A 16788-nucleotide genomic window follows, 5' to 3' on the forward strand; every position below is an offset into this window, starting at 1 on the left:
CAGCATTTTCTAGTAGACCAGATTAGTTCAATATACTTTGTGGACCTAAACTGAGGAGGTTTCATAAACTTGTCTCCTGTTGGTTTAAGATGCTAATTAGCTCCTAAATTAAATGCAGAGTTTTCATGTGTACTTTCTTTCCCATCCCCTCCAACTTTTAGAGTACTTACGATTATGGGAGACAGTTACTGCAGGCAACTGTTGTCCTGTGCCAGTCCCTGCGATGCACTTCAAGGTCCTCAGGGGACACACTTCCGAGACTGAACAGAGTGTGGAAACAGTTTACAATAACTTCTGAAGAAAGAGTGCACCGGCTGGAAACAGCTGTTGCATTTCATTCAAGTGCTGAAAAGGTGAGTGTTGTGTTTTTAAGATGAAAAATTTCCTATCAGAATTCAAGCAAACAAAATGTAAGAAAAATGAAGTTGTCAGTGTGTATTTTTTTCTTTCTAAATATTAAAAAAGAAGCAGAAAGAAGAATTTAAGCATATATTTCTAATTGTTAATTTCAATACTTAATGCAATTATTGCTTGCATACCTATTGCTTGCATACTTATATTGGTATAGGGCCTGCTTAACAAAAAGAACAGCAGCCCTCAAGTTGAGGTGCATTGAGGTTGGGGCTGGGAAGAAGGTTTTTTAACTCTTCAGAGGGGAACTCTGATGTTGATCATAAAGCATTTCTTCGTTTGTTTTAATTCTTAAAGGCAAGGAACACTTCTTGAATTGTGTTTTTGTGCAAGGTATAATACAAAGCTATGGGGTCTTCAAGATTTAAAATCTTTAGACAGTTAAAAGGAGTATTGCCTTTTAAGCTGTGTGCGTTTGGAATGTGATATTCTTCTCACAACCTGTGTGAATGAATGAAACTCACCAGTTTAGTTTCCATGTGTGCTGTATTGCTGCATCTTGTATTTTGCACTTGGAAGGTTTTGGACATACTTTCTTCAAAACACACCTCTGCCTTGGTTTGGTTTTCAGACTCCTGTAACCAACTGTCTCACCACTGTGCCCAGTTGGATGATGCTAGAAGCCACAGAGGAGGATGAGCAATCAACAACAATGTTATGAGGGATAGTTGCTGTTCAGTAACAGCTTGCGGAAGAGGGGGAATGTTGAGGGTTTTCAAATGCCTGAACTCGAGACAATATCCATTAATGTAGATCATGGTAGGCAGGGCCTTTCCATCCAGGAACCATTCTTTCTGTGAAGCGATACATTTTAGAAAAGCAATTTAGAGTATATATCTCTAATATTGACAATAAAATTGTATATAACTGCAAAAAAAGCCAACCTTGCACATGGTAAAAGAAAATAAATTCATTCTGTCATTGAAGGAGAGCATGGATGCAAAGTTGCTTCATATGCTCCTTGCTTTTATTCATTTCTTGTTTGTATTAATAGAAGATACTTTGCATTTGTAAGAGTTGCTGGAGGTTCACAAACAGAAATAAATCATCTATGCTGCCACAGATGGCTGAAAAAAGTTTTGCCTGATAGCAAATTAGAATTCAGTCGTTCATAAACTCGTAAAAGAGTTCTCTCAGTCCATATTATAAGCATTCTTTCATTATTGCAGTAGTTAATTGATATGTTTTTAGGCAATCATAAGTTTTAAAAAAAGTAAATGGATAGCTGAAAAAATAATGCTCTTGTTCAAAAACATAATTCTCCTAGCACTATTGTGACATATTAATGAGTCCGTGAGGAAAACATGCTGTTAATATCCATGCTATTTTGGAAAAAAGTAAGAAGTGGCAGAGGGAGAAGTGGAAGAAAATACAGAACTAAATACTAGTATTGGGTCCCAATCCTGTCGGGCAACACTTGTGTTCAGACTTTTTTAATCCCACCTGTTCTGTGCCAGACGTGGATTTTAGTTTTGAAACAGCTTGTAAGGGGCCCTTCATTATTCATTTGTAGACTATTTCAGTTGGAAGTGACCTACAACGATCATCTAGTCCAACTGCCTGACCACTTCAGGGCTGACCAAGTTAAAGCATGTTGTTAAGGGCATTGTCCAAATGCCTCTTAAACACTGGCCGGCTTGGGGCGTTGACCACCTCTCTAGGAACCCTGTTCCAGTGTTTGACCACCCTCGCGGTAAAGAAATGCTTCCTAATGTCCAGTCTAAACCTCCCCTGACGTAGCTTTGAACCATTCCCACATGTCCTATCACTGGATACCAGGGAGAAGAGCTCAGCACCTCCCTCTCCACTTCCCCTCCTCAGGAAGCTGTAGAGAGCAATGAGGTCACCCCTCAGCCTCCTCCTCTCCAAACTAGACAAGCCCAAAATCCTTAGCTTCTCCTCATAGGATATTTCTTCCAGCCTTTTCACCAGCTTTATTGCCCTCCTCTGGATGCATTCAAGGACCTTCACACCCTTGTTAAATTGTGGGGCCCAGAACTGCACACAGTTCAAGGTGAGGCCGCCCCAACACTGAATACAGAGGGATAAAGGTTTCTTCCATTTTATATGACTGTCTTGCTGCAGGTTACTATTTTTATGCATTTTATACTTGTTGCTGGAATATTTTCTAGCAAGAATATTTTTTTCTTTTTTGTTCCCTCTTAGAAGTAATGTAAAACAGTCTAATACAGAACAGTGATAGCCCTGAACTATCTTCTCAATGTAGCTTAATCGCTATTTTCCTTTCTTGAATTATATGAATATTTCAGTTGATCTCATAAATGTGGCAGTGAAGATGCTGAAAGAGCATTCACTCTGCCAGTTAATGGCACTTAAAAAAATAAATACATGCTATCCCTTGTCTACTTTATTCTGCATTTCCTTTTTTTTTTTTTTTTTTAACAGATTTTGCAAGAATGTCCAGAGCAGCCTGAAGCTTTTAATGAAATGGAGCAATTTGATGAAATTGAAGCAGTTGGGAAATCGCTGTTGGACAGACTAACAGTGCCTGTAGTTTATCCCGATGGGTATGCAAAATGCTTTTCTAATGCCTACTGAATATGCTTTTGGTAAAGTTTCATAATAGTCTTGTATGCAGAAGAATTCTGAATGCTTATTGCTGAAATTAAAAAGGCAGCGCCCTAATCCTTATTAAAAATTCTTTCCCATCTTTTCACAGAAAGCAGGCAGGTCCAACTTCAGACTTTCCAAAGACAATGTGCCCACTTTTTCAAAGTAGTAACTTTTTCACACTCAATAATTATTAGATTTATGCAGTCTTTACACCAGCAAAGTATGTAGAAGTAACAGAAGAATGACAAGTCTCAATCTTTTCTCCCTGAAAAAAGATATCAGATTTGAATCATAGTATTTTGATTAATTTATTCACAATTCTATCTGAAGTCTTAAGGCAGTACATTGAAGGTAAATGTACATTTGATTTCTTCAGCAAATAAAACAGTACTTCCCTTATGAGCTATTCATACTAATTTAAAATTGGTGGCTCTCTTGAGTTACAAAAGCAAATTGAATTTGGAATCTCAGCCATAATAAAACTCAATTCTCTGTTCAATAAAATACACTTGTCCATTGTGATGCTGAGCTTGTAGTTAATTTCTTCTACCTGAGTATAACTAAGCCTTGGACCTAGTCTCTGGGTGTGTAGAATCCTGCACCATAGTGAATGAGATCTGAAATCAATATTTTGAATTAGAAGCTGAAACTTTGAGATGGTATGCAACTGCATTATGGGTTACCTGAAGTCAATCTGAAAAATACAGTTACAGGAACCCGGTCATGAAAATTAATTTCCTGTCATCTTATTTCCAAAATATCGTGCTCCCTATGCAGTATAGTATCCTTCAGTAAGGAGTGCTACCCATGAAGATGGACCCAGACCTGAACTAGTAGTGATTTTTATTGCCCTTTCAGTAGCACATTTGAAAATAATGAAGGATTTTCTAGCTGTGAGGGGGAAAAAAACCCAAAACCCAAGAAATGTTATGTTTGAAGTATTTTGGTATAGCATTTGTATAGCAGATTTTAGTGACCCAGTACAAGTAGCAACTGTTATTTATTCTTAAAACTGATGTAATCTGCAGATAGACTATTAAAGTAAAAACAAACATTAGAACCTGGGAAAGCTCCCCATGAAAGAAGACTCTTGCCACTCTTTGAGGTTTGAGGCCAAACACAATGCTCCTATAGGTATATATACACCTGTATTTTAGGGTGACTGACTGAATCCTGAACATTATTTCTGACCCCTGTGGCATTTCAGTAGAGTTCTGTGTGTCCCCCTTCTCAAAAGTGGGATTTTAGCTGTCCTAAATCCCAGGATCCCCTGCTCATTGTCCCTAGGCATTCTATTTTTGAGGCATTTAAACAATTTGCAAAGGGTTCACTCATTAGTAGAAATAGTTTAAGAAATGTAGGAACACACAAAATGTCATCAAAAACTTGGAGGCATCTTCATCAGCCTCTTTACCACTTTGGACTTTTGTCAGTATTTTCTTGGAAGTCCAGGTCACTGTTCCCTGTCCCGCTTATGGCTTTTAATCTGCATCAGGAAAAACATCTGCCCATACTTTGATCCCGTGTGCAGTTGTGCGATCTGTTATCTTTGGAGTTCCCTAGTCAAACTGATCCGCTCCTGTGTGAAATAACTTTTCTGTCTGCTTATGCCTGTCCCCCCAGTCTGGCTGAAGTCCTTTATCCTACCAGCATTTCCAAAGTCTTCAACATCTGTGCTTTGTAATTAGATTTGATACCTGTTCTTCTTCTGAAACATGTATTCTGTTCAAATCCTCCTTTTGCTGACCGCTTGGTTAGTGGTTTCCCTAACATGTAAGATGTTCTTTTGTTGTATTTGAATGGGAGAAATGAACTCACACAGCCATGTGTTCTTTTCAGTTTAAGAGATAGATGACAGAATTTGACAGAATGTGACTGACTTCACATACACAGGGTCTTTCAATAATGCAGCAATTGTATAGCCTCAGAATTCATGTATGGACAGATTTCCTTGATTGTCAGTACTCAAAACTGCCAGACTGATTTGGCTGGTAGCCAGAGAACGGTGGTAAAAAATAGCGTCAGGAAGTATCTAGTTGTGCTTATAGAACAGTGCCCTGCTGTTGAGAGAATCTTTTGGGTATAAAAAGGTCATTTAGTACTTGTAGTAATTTCATCAAGATCTGCTGCCAAGTCTCATCACTGAGTCTCCAAAGCCTTTTAAAGGTGGCTTTTAAATTTCAAGAGGAAAAAGTGCCTATTTTTCTTACCTGCTTTGTGTTTTCTAGTGCCATTCATGTGTATATTCATGCACTGTCTTACTTTTCACTGATACCCTTGTGTGGTTTTGTTTGGTTTTTTGTTTTGTTTGTTTGTTTTTTAGGTCTGAGCAGTACTTTGGGAGCCCAAGTGATATGGCTTCTGCAGCAGAACACATTAGAGAGAAGATGAAGCTAGTTAGCCTGAAAAAGCAGCAGCTGAGACAACCAGAAGCCACTACCCCAGAGAGCTAATACTGACCCTTGTCTATGAATTCATAATAGGACTTCAGTTTGTAATCCAGCATGTTGTTTGCATATTACAGAATTTGGCATAATATATTAAAATGCATTTCACAGCCGTTATAAGTCTCATCTTTTTTCAAAGTAAATGGTCTCAGCATCTTAACACTGTACATCTATCAAGCCATAATTATTTAACATGCTATGAAACCATAGATTCCAAGTATTTTATGAAAAGGAACTGTAAACTTTGCACTGAAATTTGCTGTAAAGCTTTACCTGACTTGTCAGCTGCTGCTTAGTTAAACAGCTGATGCAAGCTTTGGATGGTGCTAATGAAAGTGTTAGGAGTTCCGTATTATGAAACTGTAGTTCTTTGCTTACCCCTATGCCCAGGTGATGTAGTAATTTTAGACTGTAGGTAAAGTTCCTGCAGTGTAGATGGTGGTGACCCTATAATTTTAATTTGAAATACTTTAAAAAAAAATAATCACTTTTATTGTGCCAGTATGCAACCTGCCCATGAAATCTTTGATATATCAAATTCATTGAACAGATGTTTTCCTATTTGTATTGATAATGTATTAAAAGCTGTTTGTGCTTAATAAAAATCATCTTTTTAAAATCTAATATAAATTTGTTCTGGTCTGTATTCCCAAATGTCATTTGTGTTATATTTTTGTGATAAATTATAGTAAAAATCGTCACTCCCCCAATATATTTACAAAGTCTGTATAATTTTTCTTATGAAATACTCTTTAACACACTAGCTGTAAGGGGAACTGCTCTTGAACTATTATTAATAGGAGCGAGAGTCTGTGTTACTTTTTTCTTACTTTCTGATAGCAGTACTTACAAAAAAGTAAGACGGTATGTGCATAAGTCAGTGTTGTATTAATAATCGTTTTGTTCCCCTGTAAGACTGGTACACATCTCTTGTGCTTTTTTCTCAGCCTTGTTTCCCTTTGAATGGAGAATCTTGAATAATGTGAATATCCCTGGTAGTACGTTTGAGGTTAAAGATTTTCATCTCATGAAAAATGATTAACATGAAGTTCATAAACAACTTAAAACCATGAGATTAGTAATAAAATGAAATTTATTAGAGAAGGGAATTGAATTGGAACAAAATCAGCTGTGTGCATAATTTGGTTAACTTCTTACTCTTCAGGATTTAATCTGGATAAATTCAATATTGTATTTGCTGAAAGATGGTGTGGTATCTGACCATTTTTGACCTACAGATGTTTGTTTCACACATAGTATTCTAAGTACCTTATGTTATCTCACTCTATTTTTGCTCACAGAAAAGATAATGCTCTCTTCCTGCAGGCATTGTTATTACTCTGCAGGTTTTCTTGATGGATCCGTCATTCAAATATTATATTTACTTATTTGTCTCAGTTTTTCCACATTTTATGCACAGGGAAGTGGTGTGTCAAATAAAGAAATTTCTCTATTAAAAAATAATAATTCAAAATTAATGTCTTCTCTGTAACCTCATTGATAAAGATATTCTTTTCCTTGTCGGTATTTTGGCAGAGGAAATCCAGTTATTTTTGATGCATTTGATGCAATGGTACAATGTTATATTAATACTAGTTTAAAACCAACCAAAGTTTCACAGACCTTATTTATAACGAGACTTTTTCAATATAATGTTTTAAAATTTAATTTAGTTGTTCATTCCATTTGAAAAAGCTGCTGTTACTGTGGCTAATATTTGGATGAGATAAGCCTATTTAGAAAGAACCCAAACATGAAAAATCTACATATATTTAATATAAGGCACAAACACAAAAATAAATTAAGATTATGGTCATTAATAAGCACTGCGTCTCCCATTCTGCAGCATATGTTTGTAAATCGAATCTACTTACAGTAAATAATGGTCTGCAGTATAAAATCCCATTTAAAATATTAGTTTACAGTAAGTATGTTGCAAACACTAAGATTATTTGCAGGTTTTTATTTTATTTTTTTATTCTATTTTTATGCTGTTTAGGAACTCAATAATGTATGCAATACCAGAGCAGCCTCAGAAGCTCCTAACTCATTCATGTGACAGCTGTGTGCGCAAGTTGGAACTGATGACTGTTCACCCTAATAACCCCGACGTTAATTTTGGCTCCAACATTAATTTTGGCTCCGTGATTGAAGTTCAATCTTGAGGCTGTTCTTATCTGTTGGCCAGCATTCCTAGAGCCCTGTGGATTCTGACTTTCATCCTATTGTCTCTAATCAAGTCTCTCATACAACCCCTTGGGCTATGCCAGCTTTTCCCTCTCTCTCTGCTCCCTTCCTTTGGAATTCCTTGCCTTTAGGGAAATCAAGTGGCTGGTAAGGTGCTATTTACCAGCACTTTGCAATTTGTCCGTTTTCTGTGTATCAGGAAGGATGGCAGTAGTTTTCTAGGTCACGTTGCGTGAGTCTGCCAGGTATTTCTGAATCCTCCTATGAACTGAGACTTCCTATCTTACTGACAGAATGGAATAAACATCATCTATTAAGAATACTGTTGAATGTAACTGATTGAGAGAGAGGTTTTTGTGCTGGTCTTCTCTTGGTCAATCTACCATTTATGGTTGTATTTGCTACTGAACCTTTAGAAATGTACAACCCTTAATAGCATACAAAGTCAATGAGTATGTATAGAGACAGGCTAAAAGGCAAAACTGCTCAAGTAATCTGTTGTTACTTGTCTGTGCAGGTACTACTGCAAGCAGTAGTGGTGTCGCTACCTGTGGCTCTTGCTCTGTACTTCTTGGTAGCAAACACAATTCAAACAATGGAGTTTTAAAAGATGCAAATATTGTGGTGTATTGGTGGGGGTTTTGTTTGGTTTGTTTTTTTGGGTTTTTATTTTGTTTGTTTTACGTAAATCACCTGCAGTTCTACATGTAAGATGAGGAGGTACCAATAGAATAGGGAAGGATTGATGGTAAGGATTGTAGTTATCATACTCCTAAGTATATTACGACTAATGACTTGGAAGTGATGGAGTCAACCCTGTTCCATGGTAATGAAATCAATAACAATAATTTTTAAGTTCTTGTTAGCCAAGTTTGGATGTATTTGAAATGTTTCACAACATGGTAAGCATTTTGTTACTCTTTCTGGTAATGTAATCCTGAGTGTGTGTTTTGTGACAGTGAACAGCGAGCACCATGGGAATGGTGATCGGCTCAGTAAGTATCATCCATTTCTAAGTGGATTTCATCCACTTTAAATAGTCCCATCATTACAGTACTGATGCCTGTCAAGATGGCATCTTAATTGAAAGTTCTATTAAAAATTGACTAATTGCATGCCTTTTGCAAGGATATGGAGTCAAGGAGTTCTTGAAGGTATTTTTCCTCTGATATTCAGTGGAGGTAGTTTTGTTGTGGAGATTTACCTTCTGGAAATACAGGTAAGACTAAATAGCCACACAAGAATGAGTTTAGTTTCCCACTTCTAATAGGTCCCTTTGTACAGATCTCCCAAACACATAGTAGTTCAGGACCATTTTTCTCTGACTTCAAGGTTATTTTGGAACCTGAAGGTGAATCGTTAAAGGAACTTCCGAGAACACCTCTGATTCTGTCAAATTGGAAGACAGCATGTTAATCAAATATCAAAGACATTCATAAAAAATAGATGCTTGTATGACTGTAAACTTTTAGTTATGCTAATACAAAAATATATAGAGACAGGGTATATTAAAAAGTATTTAGTATATGTAAAGCATTAATGATGCACTTAAGCTCAAAATAGCAATGAAAATCAAGGCAACAGCTTTCTCTTTTCCTGTCAGAGTTGACTTTAGTTCACATAGGTGTCTATTACAGAAAAGATTAAAGGAATATAATACACAGACAAGAGGAAGGCTGAGTCAGGATATAAATTCCTCTTTTGAATGAAGAGGAGAAAAAAAAAGAATTCTTAAAATTTCAAATGTGCCAAGGAAATAAGTTGGAAAACATTAAAAAGTAAATTGAAAATCCCAGTTTTTTATTTGATTTCAGTTGGAAAAGTTCAGTTCATTTTCCAGATACTAGTGATATTTACAGTTCATAAACTGGAGAGCAAAGAGTTAGACTAATATTTCAAACTTCTGAGGCACAAAGAAAAGCAAAGGAAACTTTAATTGGTCTTAAGTTTATAGTTTTGGAATATCTTAAGAGCAGGTTATTAAGTGGAAACAATTGGTTGTGTTAACAAGAGTTGTGCAGATAATTTAGTAATGAACAGAAATGTCAACATGATTTTTATTGCAGATAAACCACAGTTTTTTAAATAGTCTGGGTTTTTTGGCAGTTTAATGACAGCATTGAAATGTCAAATGCATTGTGACTACCTACTGCTACAGCAAAAACTACCTTTTTGTGCACAGGTAACTAACACACAAAGTATGGTTAAAAGTAAGTGTGCTTAAAAGCAAGTGTGCTTAAAAGCTTAAAGTAATTTAAAATTGTTAAGCATGGTTTTTTTTTTTTATAGTTCTACAATTTTAAATGTGTATTTTACATATTAGGAAGCCTTTTAGCTGTTCCACAAACAGCTAGCTGTTGATTACTGTCAGACACCACTGATGCAAGCTCCTGTCAGGAAACCTCTAATGCACTTTGGATTTTTGTGTAAAGGGGAGGAATACTATATGCAATGTAAAATATCCTATAGATTTATTAAGCTCACACATCTGTGCTTAAAATGTCTGAGTAGACCCAATGTAACTATTGCTAGTTTCTAATGCTCAGTATGTAGTCTTTCTTTGGGAAGGCTGATTTAGCCAGACATTATCTGTCGAGCTTGTATAGCAAAACATGCCACTGACTGCTCGTGACCAAAAGGACCTGTATGACTTCTTTGCACAGCCAGCTAAAACGTGGTTTCTACTTATGACCGTATGAATACAGTTAGCTCTTCTGATCCTGACATTACATATCCCAATCTTGTTACTGTCAGAAGGCAACATGTGTGTTAAGTAGATTAAAAAAATAATGATAAGGAGGTCTCATGGTAGCTGTGGGTCCTAGAACATGCACAGTAAGATGCTTGGGCCGTTCTGTGTAGATATGTATTGCACATAGAATAAGGCTGTGACAGCTCAAGGTAGAAGAGCCCTGAGACTTCTGTGAAGTCCTGAGAATCACTGGTTCTATTTGAATGGATATAAATGCTCCCCACACAGTATGCTCATAGGTTGGGTTTTAAAAACTTTATTGAGCCCTTGCCTAGATCTTGCACCAACTGTTAATTGTAATCATCTATAAATTATGGAAATAAAATGGAGAGTGAAGTTTATCTTAACTGTAAGAACTGCCTCTCAGAGGAACTGGTGGAAGACCTGTTACTTGAGACATTTTATATTAGAACAAAGCATAAACAAATACCTCTCAAAAACCTTGATTTTTATTTGTTACTGTGCTCCATTTTGGCAGGAGCAGTCAACGTGTTAACTTCAGTGTGTCGTTTTCAGACATGGTTCACTGTGTTGTGCTTGTCTTGCAGTGTATGGATTGCCATCTCAATTTGGGGGTTTCTGCTTCCCATGTTCATTTTCTCAGCAAGAGTTACAGATGCTGGGTAAGGGACAGCACATTCCCACTGTCATTGCTGACCTTCCAGGCATGCCTGGATTGCTCATGATCTCCATGCTTCACAGGATCAGAGGTTGCAGATTTCCAGTGGGCTGGAAAGCTCCAGGAGGACATTTCTCTCAAGTATTATGCTAGGATTTTTTTTTTTTTCCCCAGTCCTGGCCAAGTGATAAGTGTCTTTTAATGTTCCATTTTCCTCTTAAGGTTTTTAGACTGCTAGGAAAGAGAATAGCTTTTATTGGTGTCTTAACCATTTCCACAGGCAAGTATACAGCATGGTTACTTGATATTTATTATGATTGTGTGATGCGCGTCTGACTTTTAGAGACTTGGGAACAAGCCATATTCTAAACTGGTACTAAGTGCGGACTGTTCTCTTTCTGAACCCTTGTATGCAGCTCTGCATGCCTCTACTGGATGATAGATAACTGCAAGATAGTCTCAGCAGGGTGAAGATTGTACAATGTATTCAACACATTTGACTGCTACTCCACATATCTGTGGTGATGATGTGAACATGATGCCCCACTGTCTGCTTTATATCACTCACTGCCTCTCACAGTGTGGCCTTCCTCCTCTCCAAGACAAATGTATCCAAAGAAACACAGTGATGTGGTCTTCTGTAGCCAGGGTTTTTATTAATGCTTTGCTTTTGAAACAGCATCAGAAGTCTGCAGCGAGCCACATGCTCAATGAGCCTTGTAAGGTTTTTATTTCCACCCATTGTATATGGCCAATTCGTTAGGTAGCTGCCATTTGCAGGCATCATTTCATGGTGCATTACCTCTGCAGAACCAGTCATTCATGAAGAAGCCTGGGCATTTGCTCCTGCAGGTGACAGAAACGTGAACTATTGGAGTTCTTTTTGCTATTCACTGTTAGCTGTTACCTCTTCTGTAGTATTGCTTTGTCTTCTGGACCTTAACAGAGATATGTCCACGTCTGCCACTAAACTGTCTTCTCCGCTGACAATTTTGTCAGAGACTTTGCAAGTGACCCAACACATTTTAAAGAGTTCCTTCATTGTTTCCAAAGAAGAATTTGCTTTCAGGATGAAATGGTTGCTACTGCCAATGTGTGTGTGCGTGTGTTGGGAGGGGATGACAGCTGCATTCCCTGCTTCACAGGGTTGCTAGGAAGGAAACCTCATTAATATTCGGGAGTGGGTGTGATGTTATAGTCATGGAAATCACGCACACACCCAGAGGATATAAAAAGCACAGCTCAAATCATTTTCATCTTAGAACAGTGAGGTGATGGGGTTTTTTCCTATATATGGTAGCGAGACATGAAGAGCAGGAGTGAGCAAAAACAAAGGAGGGAAAACCAAGGAAGTGTAATAAAACCATTTGGTGAATTGTAAGAGTTTAATTCACAATGAAAATACTTAGAAAAATCATGTGGTGGTAACAGGTGGGCTGTAAGGAAGTTTGGGAAGATCAAGCTCATCCTTGGAAGGCAGTTAATCAAATACCCTGCAAACAGAAGAAATGTTAGCACAGTGAGAAAGAGTAACTCAGAGAAAGGGGTTTAATTACAGCATATTTACTAAATACCAGATCAAGTGGGGAAAAAAAAAAAAGAAAAAAGGCAAAAAGCTATGCAGTTATGCAGCCCGAGAAATACTCCTTAGTGTTATTTTTATGCCTGGAACACTGCAAGCAAAGTTCTAAAACATAGTGACTGCAGATCCTGCTGCGCTGACAAGGGATGACTTAAGGTACATCATCTATCTCTGCCTCCTGAAAAGACTTCTGTGTAATGAAAGGATGACAGGGGACTCCTCAAAAGTTTCTATTAATTTAGGCCAAGTTCTAGGATTCCTCATTGAAATGTGGCTTTTGATCTTTCAGCTCTCTCCTGGAACTGCTTATATTGGATTCAAGCTCAGTGAGTTAAAAAATAGAGGCAGTGAGAGAGTTTGTTTTTTTTAAACTTCCTCTTGATTTAGCTAAAGAAATAAAGTCCATAGTAACTGTATAACTGGAAAAAAAAAATATCTAAATCTGATATTCCATCTTGCAACTTAAGAGGATTATCTAAGATTTTTTTTTTTTAATCTGAAGAGTACTGTAAAACATATTGCATTATTTTAAAGAACCAGTGCAAAAATAGACAAATATGAAACATTAAGGATTTGCAAATACATTAGCATTATTATTATTTTAAATTGACTTGATATACATCCTTTTTACCTCAGGGCCTGACAAGATGCCTCAAGAGTAACACCCTGATTTATGGTCATTTGCAGGTTAGAGGATAGGAACAGACTGGAGCAAAACCTACTGCACAGCTGATGACGCCACGATATCTTCTGTAAACCTTCTCTAAAAATGTCAGTGTATTTTTAATGTGACCAGTCAATACCTTAATTTGAAAGTTATTTTGCATTATGTGAATTTTACCTCAGCACTCTAGCAATGTTATTGTTGCCAGTGAGGACACAGTACTGTTCTCAGGCCGTAACATTCACGCAAATTAATGTGATGTCTGAGAACGTACCCTGCGGGACTCTGCCTCACTCATTCTAATATTGAAATTGTGTTAAGGTTAAAAGCAAAACAAGAACCTTTGTGCAATTTTAAAAATGAAAGAAGTTTACAGTTGTACTTGATTTGATATTTCCTTTCTCCCCCCTTCCCCAATCCCATTGCATATAGAGGATCCCCAGTGCAGCTTTGTGTCTGACTGCAAATTTCAACTATAGTGCTTGCCTGCCTTTTGTCTTCACACTGTGAGGAAGATCACAGGAGATTATACCAGAAAATCTTGTATCCACAATATCATTAAACTTCAATTTGTATCCTTTCTCAAACAAAGATGGTGATTATTGTCCCAGGCAAACCTATTTTCAAGTGTGAAATTTGAGGTAATTAAGCAATGGGGATCCTTAATCAAAGCAGCTGTCTGCAGAGTTCACTAAAGGACTGATAGTTTAGAAGAAGCTAGTTTGAGAAATTGGAAAAAGTGGTCAAAAATAAATTATTCTGTGATTCACAGGAAAAGACTTTTGTCCTGGCAAAAGCACCTTAGACAAGTTACTGGACGCTCTGTGACAGATAAAGCTCTTGGAAAAGATACATTTGAGCAACTAGTTTGTTTGTATGATCAGCACTGATGCTGATGACCTACAGTAAACTGACCTACAGTAAACGTGTGTCTGTAAAAGGGTCTTAGATAGAACTTATACCTTGCAAGTCTAACACCAACAGCAAGGTCACAGATGGTCAATTTAGTGATTTGGTTTGCAGCAATACTGCAGTTTTAAAGTGAACACCTGACTGTGTTCATTCACTGCATATTAGTTAGGCTCTCAGAGCACTGTTTTATTACGGACAATTTAGTCTTTGGAATAAAACTAATCTGGAAGCTCAGATCCAAATGTGATTTAAATTGATCCAACACTTAATGTGACATTAGGTTCTCGACCAGTGTGTGTGCCACTTTCCCACAAGCTCTTTCAGCTTATACCTAACACAGACATATCAGGAACAAGATCTTGAACGATGCAGAGCTCTTTCAATACACTGACATGGTTCTCTGGCTACAAAGGGCCAAGTGCCATGTGTGCCTTTGCATTTACTGTTGATTGTCAGTCCCTAACTCATTCTCACAACTCTCAGCTTCTCCTTCATCATTCATCAAGACTTCTCCTGGTTCAAAATCTTGTCCAGTCTTTTGTCTTTCATCTCTCTGTTTGAATTCCTTCTTTTTCTTATCATCCTTTTCTAAATTGTCCTTTCTCGCATTTTACGCTATTTTACCATGGTGAGAGCTACATCTTATGCCTCCTGCTGAATTTCAAGAGGAGAAACCTGAGGTCCTCAGATGGCAGATCATTAATCTGTGTGGTGGAAGAACCAGAAGCTGCTTGGAGCAGACGACAGAACAATTCAGTGGCTCTTCTGCGAGTTTGCCACTTTCATGACTGCTGTTGAGCAAAAGAGGGAATGCTGTGTCAAAGTCAAGGGAGTGAATGCAGTGTTCTTGAAGACTTGAAACAATGATTGCACCTTGGGCACAGCATTGCAGCCATGTACCCTGTAGAAAGAGCCTGAAGAGACTGCCAGATGGGAACATGCTGCCAAGGTGGGCTTTCAGATCCTGGGATGACAATGAGGGAGACTCCAAAGGAGTGTGCACCCTCCAGAGCTGATCCTTGTCCCTGGAATCTGCAGTCAAATCCAACAAGGACGTGCTGGCAGACCACTTGTTTTTTTTCCCCTGCTACGGCCAGGTAAAGATACTGATTTGTATACATATCTCTGGGGGAAAGGAGGCTTCTGGTGATATTACGGCACTGGGTGCAGTGCTGTGGAAAAGTGACACCTATCTCTGTTTTGACAGCATGAGCTGCTATGCTTTTGAAATCAGTTCCTTCAGGACCTTAAGTTGTGACAGAAATCTTCCTGTAGCAGCTCCCTGTTGCACAGGTCCTACGCTGTGTGGGATATCTGCTCCTGGTGCCCAAGTAAACCAAATGTGCAGAACACTAAGACAACATAGCTCTCTATGACTTATGGTCCTAGTCCATGAACTATTCGGCCGTCTCATGGGAAAAGGCATGAGAACATCTTGGTTTCTGGCATATTTGCATGTGGAGAAGGGGTCATTTCTGGAACTGTAGAGGTCCAGCTGTGAGGACACTCTGGAGTGGGAAACAAGGGCAAAGGGGACTGATGGCCCATCATGAGGTTGGAAGAGCATTGTCACTCCCTGAGTAGGGTTTCAAACAAAAGCTGAAGTCCGTGTGATAAAAATGAGAATTTTTAATCTCTTCTTTCTTCTGTCACTTCCTCCCTGAGGAAACAGCTGCAGGCTCTCATCCCTACCCCATCCACCCCAGCAGCAGAGAGCAGGCAGAGATGGCATCTTTTCAGTAACCAAGACCTATGGAGCCAGTGGCAACCTCTCAGAAGAAGAGAGAAAAAAAAACACTCTTCAAGTTCTGGAAGAAGAAATCAAAACCACCAGCTAAGACACAGGAAAGGTGATGCTGTCCTAAGGATGATACGATCTCACCAGCCATCACTCAGTTTCCCAAGCCCAGAGCTTCTTTGCATGGAGACCACAAGAAAAGCCACTCCAGTAGAAAGGAGCAGCAGAGAAAACACTTTGCTTCTGTTTTTCCTCAAAAGATGTCCACCAGGATAAGCATACATTCATTCAAGATGATCTCCCACAGGATTAAGTCCAGTGCTCTCCACTATGGTCTCTTGTAATACACGTTGCCACGCAGACAGCTCTGTCATCATGATGTCACTTGGAAGCAGTATGAAGAATAGTGGCACATCTAAAGAGTCTCGGTACCAAGTTTCTGTCCACTAAACCTCTCCTATTGCACTGAACCACCTGCTACTGCAGACAGCAGCATTCAGATCAAATTAACTCTGAGCACCCAGGCCCAGGACAAGGAACAAATCACCTATTCCTGGTGAATGTACAGCAGCAGGAGGTTTTGCTATGGATGGCAAACAATGGCTCTGAAGCATGTTAAATCCAACTTAACTGCTCTTCAGTTAGTGTTGAAAGAGTACTAAGGGGGAAAAAAAGGTTGTTTGTTTGTTTTTTTGTTTGTTTGCTTTTTTAATTATAGGCAATGCTTCCTAAATTTATGTGGGACTTGAATTCTGAAGTGTTACATGCCATCCTTTGTAGAGTGTGAAGGGTCACTTGAACTTGGAACAGTGAGGGAGTATCCTCATATCCTGTAGTCACACCCCTGTTACATTGGGTGTCAGCAGTGAGCACACATCTGCTTAACAACCCAGTTCCAGATA

The 16788-nt window shown here is 38.3% G+C and overlaps 1 protein-coding gene across 3 annotated transcripts in view; it reads left to right on the forward strand.

Annotated features, from left to right (window-relative positions):
- The window catches only part of SESTD1 (SEC14 and spectrin domain containing 1), a 61045-nt gene extending 55505 nt beyond the window's left edge, over window positions 1–5540 (forward strand). For all 3 annotated transcript variants that reach the window (XM_087733368.1, XM_087733370.1, XM_087733369.1), the window contains 3 exons: window positions 162–353; window positions 2818–2939; window positions 5309–5540. In XM_087733368.1, coding sequence (XP_087589494.1) covers window positions 162–353; window positions 2818–2939; window positions 5309–5438 — 444 coding nt within the window. In that variant the 3' untranslated portion in view covers window positions 5439–5540. The remainder of the gene's footprint in view (window positions 1–161; window positions 354–2817; window positions 2940–5308) is intronic.
- Window positions 5541–16788: the final 11248 nt, after the last annotated feature.

This window comes from Nipponia nippon, unplaced genomic scaffold, assembly GCF_047370975.1.
Source record: "Nipponia nippon isolate SJK-2023a ecotype South Korea unplaced genomic scaffold, ASM4737097v1 scaffold_5, whole genome shotgun sequence".
Classification (NCBI taxonomy): Eukaryota; Metazoa; Chordata; class Aves; order Pelecaniformes; family Threskiornithidae; genus Nipponia; species Nipponia nippon.